This window comes from Nematolebias whitei, chromosome 10 (assembly GCF_014905685.2).
Source record: "Nematolebias whitei isolate Nwh7 chromosome 10, NemWhi1, whole genome shotgun sequence".
Classification (NCBI taxonomy): domain Eukaryota; kingdom Metazoa; phylum Chordata; class Actinopteri; order Cyprinodontiformes; family Rivulidae; genus Nematolebias; species Nematolebias whitei.
In genome coordinates, this window is record NC_056507.1 from 8,012,366 (window position 1) to 8,018,562 (window position 6,197).

The 6,197-nt window shown below is 37.7% G+C and overlaps 1 protein-coding gene across 1 annotated transcript; it reads left to right on the forward strand.

Annotated features, from left to right (window-relative positions):
* Positions 1 to 899: 899 nt before the first annotated feature.
* On the forward strand, positions 900 to 4,025 carry LOC119416099 (carboxypeptidase A2; the record flags this gene model as incomplete). The annotated part of the gene is given in 4 exon segments (XM_037683286.1): positions 900 to 990; positions 2,088 to 2,287; positions 3,595 to 3,679; positions 3,768 to 4,025. Coding segments are annotated over 4 exon segments (564 nt in total), but the record flags the coding sequence as incomplete, so codon positions are not given.
* Positions 4,026 to 6,197: the final 2,172 nt, after the last annotated feature.

Consider the following 6,197-nt stretch of genomic DNA (forward strand, 5'->3'; position numbering starts at 1 on the left):
TATGTATGTATCTATGTATGTATAGATGTATGTATTCCCTCATTCATTCAACCTTTATTTAAACAGATAAATCACATTGAGGCTCAAAGACTCAGTTACAAATGAGACCTGTTTGGACGACAATAAAAAGTGGTGAAAATGACACATGGGGTTTCGAGACAAAAGAATTCCTAACATGCTCTTAATCTTTGGCTGAAGGTTAACATCATGATAATGAAAAAAACCTTGCACAACGAACACATAATGACGCTGACATTCCGTAAGGGGTGCAAGGGCAGTGAGTATGTCCAGAGACAATGCACAGAGTCACTGCAGAGTTCAGATAAAATCGCTCAGTTCAAATAGTTCCCTCTGGAAAGATCCGTACACTCTCGGGGGGGTGCCGAGGATGACCAAGGATGAACGTCAGATAGAATCCAAAGAGTCTGGGCCCCTCTGATTGGTCCGTAGACTTCCTCGGTGGGAGGGGGGGAGGGGCAGAGCATCTGGTTTACAAAACTTCCAGGCGAATTAAGATAAGATGGCCTGTCAAGGCCAGTCAGGGAGCCGAATTCAGATAAACACGATTGTTTTGGGGACAGGCAGAACTTTAATGACTTCTACCTTGAGTCTGTGTCGGTCCACTCTGTTCCAAAACTTCCAAATTAAATGGCCATAACAATGGACCGTGCCTGAGAGTAATCCCCGAGATCTGATCCATCCTGCCAAAAGCATTTGAGTCTGGGTGCTCGAGGCACGAACCAAGCCATCATATAAGACTGTATATATATATGTATATATATATATATACATGTATATATATACGTGTGTGTGTGTGTGTGTATGTATGTGTGTGTGTATGTATGTATGTGTGTGTGTGTATGTATGTATAATTCTGACAGGTGCTATGTGATTTACAGGATCGTATGTGGCGTAAGACCCGCTCCCAGACCCCAGGATCTGTGTGCCGTGGAGTCGATCCCAACAGGAACTGGGATGCAGGCTTTGGTGGTCAGTACAGTACAGTTTTTGGTATTGTGGGATTTTTTTGTTTGTTTGTTTGTTTGTTTGTTTGTTTGTTTGATTTTTAATTTAGAAGACTTTGATTTTTCACTTGCAGATATAATAAATATTTATATGTACTGTATTCACAATATAAAACTTTAAAATGAGCATCACTTGTCATAAGTCTTTAGAAAGAGCTACAGTATTTAAAAGTTAAACTCTTGAATTTTTTTATTATTTTATGGTGCCCCTTTAAAGTTTTTTGCTACATACACACTGTGGTCTCAGCTCTTCTTCTGTTGCACAACAATTGAATACAAATCTGAAATAACTTAAACTAATTTTCTTACTTCTTGAGGCTGTAGAAACTTCTTTAGTGCTATTTAAGTAATCATCATCATATCAACATATCAGATATCCTTCATCCATTGCTGTTTTTTTGCTGATGTGTTTTGATATCACTCATGTCTGTGTGTGCGTGTGCTTATTTTTCTGTCCTGGTCGCAACTTTTGGAGTCAGTTTGAGTCCAGATGGTGAGCGCAGTTAAGCACATTTGATGCAAATATGACATTACAATACCTGAGGAGCAATAACAGCTTAATAAAAACTCAAGTTCAATAACTACTTTTTTAAAAGTTCATGGTTTCACTATTTTTAATTGTGCTTTTACTACCTGTGTTTCATTTTTATACTTATGGTTGTCTTGTATTATACCTTTCTTATCATTGTGTTGTGTGAGTGGAAACTTCTGGATTTTCTTTAGAATAATAAAGTTTTATCACGGCTTAGCTTATCTTGTAGTTTATCCTGGGTATTAATAAAGCTGTATGTCTTATTGTATCTTGATGTCCGTGTGTTTTAGGGGAAACTAAATACTTGAAGCACCTGCAGACATATGACACGTTCACAAAAACACAAAAAGCAGTCTTTGCAAAATTATTTTCTCGCCATTGATTACCTAAGTTCACCTCCTAACTGAGTGTATGTGTGTTTATTACAAGTTAATTGATTCAACATACATGCTTGAATTATTTTGTAAAAATGTCATAATTGTGTTTTTGTCACAAAACCTGCATCGCTTGATATAAGTGCATGTCTGCAGGCCCCGGTGCCAGTAAGAACCCCTGCTCTGACTCCTACCACGGACCCTTTGCTCACTCTGAGATCGAGGTGAAGAACATTGTGAACCTGGTCAAGAGTCATGGAAACTTTAAGGCCTTCATCTCCGTCCATGCCTACTCCCAGCTGCTCATGTACCCCTACGGCTACTCCTGCGGGAGTGTGCCCCATCAGTCTGAGCTGGTAAGAACCAAGACAAAGGAGTGTAAGCTGGTCCACTACCTCCTAAAACTGCTATTTTAATGATTACAAGGATGTTTGTTTTGTTTTGTTTTTTTTACTCAGGGAAGCTTTAAACTTTTCGTTGTGTAGTCAGGAACCCAAATGGTTACGTTATAATAAGCCCGACTGAAACCAGTTGTTTTCTGCCACATTAACAAAGTTATGTTGGGACTTTGTTTCTTTTATCCCGTTAAAGTTTTTAATGTTAAGGTTTCTAATATTTTGCCTTAAGGTTGATTGATTACATCAGTTCTGTGACAAATGTTACTCCTTAATTCAACCATGTTTGCTGTTTTCCAGCAGAATCTGCTTTGTGCTTTTAGCACGGCACAAATGAGCTCAGGGAACCTAATGGACCCAAAGTTCTGTGGTCGTTCATGCAGATAACATTAACAGCTTAGGGCTGGAGTCATAAAACTGCTCAGGTTTGTGCGTGTAGTTCTGGGGTTCCTGAAGCTGCCTGACAGACGCCACTTCAATCACACTTTTTTAATTGACCTGAGGTCATTTTTTATCAATTCAGATTAAAAACCTCATTCTCACCCATCACCACAAGGTGAAGATGGATACCGTTTACTCATTTCTGTGGTTGTGACCAAAATATCTAATGAACCAGATATTAAATTTCCATGAAAATTGCAGAAAGTAATTATTGGATATACATTCACAACTTATTAACGTCTAGAGTTAACCTCGTTAAATATGGCTGCCACTGCCAAATGACCTTAAAAACACAACAAGGTCAATAAATCAGTTATTTTGACAGAGTTTGATTTAAAGTCTTGTTAGAAGTGGTTAAGATTGGTTACCAACAAATATTCTGAGCACTTGTTTAGTTTGATTGTGTTTAGTTTAAAACCTTTCCACTAACTATTTGAAATCAGCTTTTAGCAAAATGTCTTTAGACCTAATGGAAAGATATTATAACTTTATTTCTTAGATGTACATCTACAACTGATTAACATTTGAAGCTGAACCAATTCAAGATGGCCACTGCAGCCAGCTGACTTTAGAAAACACAAAAAAATACCTATAATTCAATCAATTTAGCAAATATGGTGCTTAAAATTGATGTGGCTGTAGCCGAGAGTCACAACACTACTCATTCCATCTTTGCTTAAAAAATTAGCATCAACTGTTGGTATCAACCCTGTTTTGTCTGTTAGCAAAATTTCTAACGAGCCAGTGAACAGATCTAATTAATAGTAATCGCATAGTAATGTCTGTGGTTTTAGCAGAACTCCACTTGAACATTTTGACTTGTGCAGGACTCTGTCAGCAAAGCAGCAGCACAGAAACTCACTTCCCTCTACGGCACCTGGTACAAAGTTGGAAGCATCTGCAACATCATTTGTAAGTAATAACTTAACCCAGTTTAAAAAAAAAAAAACTCTAATCCCAAAGCTGCTCCCATAACTTCCCATTCCTCCTCCTCTCTCAGACCAAGCCAGCGGTGGAAGCATCGACTGGTCTTACGATGTGGGCATCAAATACTCCTTTGCCTTTGAGCTGAGAGACACCGGTCGCTTTGGTTTCATCCTGCCAGCTGACCAGATTATTCCCACCGCCTCAGAGACCTGGTTGGCCCTGAAGCACATCATGGACTACGTCAGTGACCACCTGTACTGATGGATGTTTAATTGGGCTGAACCTTGCATTTTTTAATCAAACCACTCATAAATTCCCTGAGAAAAATAAATCCACATAAAGCTTTCATGTGTGTTCCAGCACTGTCTTTTATGTGTACTGTGTTTTTTTTCTTCTTTAAACAAGATGCAAAAGTCGAGGGTTTCATGTCTTCATGTCAAGACTGAGTTGCAACACAGTGGTGGTATCAGCTAAAGGCTTACACGCGCTCCCGGGCTTAATTTGAGCCGGATCCTGGAAGAACTGCATGTGGTCGTGCAGTGATGGTGCACCAGAAGCTAAACGGATCCAGTCTTATCGCCATCATGAACGGCTTGTAGCAAAAAAAATATGTCACCAGAGTTCCAGGAGGTGATGGATATAAGTGTAAAAAAACATTAGCTACACAAACAATAACGTAAATTCCTAATTTTTTTTGCCGAGCTTTGTGAGGATAGAAGCAGATCGGATGTTCAACCACAGTGAGGCCAGGTGGCTTTCAAGAGGACTGGTCCTCAAGCGTTAGTTTGAGCTGACTGGGGTTTTCTTCTGAGGAGGTGGAGCCAGGTGGGCTTCACCTTTACCACCCAAATTCTGATGTAATGGTCAGGGTATTCAAACTGGCAACCTCTCGATTAGAGACCTGCCTTCTCTAACCTCTGCTCCAACATTCCCTACAGGTCTATAAAAATCTTGCACATCAATGCCAACATGAAGTTCACAGCTAAACCCACCGCTGTGTTTTTTTTTATTATTATTCATTTATTCATTAATTTAAAAGAAACAAAACAAATTCATGAAAAAGAAAAAAAAAACTGAATGAAAAGGGTGTAGAAAGAAAAAAAAATTATATATGTCCCTTATTTAAAAAATAAATAAAAATAACTTTAAACAAACAACGCAGGCTTGAACATCTCCAAAGTGAAAGCAAAATGATCAGGCATCCTTCACACGACACCAAACTTTTCTAACAATTTGAACTTAATCATCTTTTTAAACATATAAATTGTTTTGGAATTTTTTATGGTGATATTGAGGCATTTCCACAATCGTACTCCCTGAATTACAACGCAGCTCCTTCAGACCAGTTCTAAATGGAGATTTTAGAAACATTTCCATTCCCTTACAAGTCCATCACATTTCAACCAAATCATAAAATTTTTATAATTTCAATTGATGAAATAAGATGTTTGTTGGGTGACCATAGCACTTCCTACTAATAATTCTTATAGCTTTTTTTTTTTTGTAAAATAAAAACAGGATTTGTAATTGTTTGCATGCTTTTCCCCAAACATCAATACAACAGATTAAATATGGAACGATCATTACATTATACACTACAAACCTTTGTCATTCAAAAACTTTTACTTTATACAGTAATGCAACTGATTTTGCTATTTTTATTCTTAAGTAATTTACATGAGGTTTCCGTGTCAGCTTCTCATCAATAACAACACCCAAACATTTTTATTTCATTAACTCTATGAATTTCAGTATTGTCAATTTTAAATGGGACTTTGACACTTTTCTTTCTATTACTAAATATCATGTAGTTTGTTTTTTCCAAAACTTAATGATAACTTGTTAAGTTGGAACCAAGTTTGTATTTTTTGCGAATTCTGCCTGTATCATCTCTAACGTCCGTTCAATATCTCCACTCATATTTTCACTGCTGAATCAGGTGAACACCTCACGTCAAAGCAGAAATAGCAACTTTTTGTTGTTGCAAAGTTCAAGCCGTCACAGGAATCTTGCTTTGTACACTTTTAAGAGGGCCCATGAAAAGAGGATGGACATGTTCCCACTTCTTCCTGGCGTTCTGGAAAACTTCCCTCAGGTGAAGATCAGTAAATCAGTCTCTCAATACCTCTCACAACTGGCGCAGAGTTTTGATGAATACTTTCTCGCAGTTTCCAGAAAATGACACATGTGTATTTTGGACCCGCTTTCTGTGGATCCCACTAAAAATGATGTTGCTTTGCCGTCACATTTGGAATCCCAGCTCTTAGAAGTTTCTGCTAACAGCCGTTTTCATACAAATGTAACAAACATAAACCTTTAGCAGTCAATAATACATGATTATTCGTGTTAATTTTTGTGGTTATTTGCAACAGCAAAATGTGATGCTTCTGGTGCGGCCTGGGATTAATTCTAACAGGAATTTATTTGATTAAATAAACTTATTGCACAAAATTGACTGCAGTTTTGAAGGTCCATAAACAGCATTTATATGAAACGTGATGAC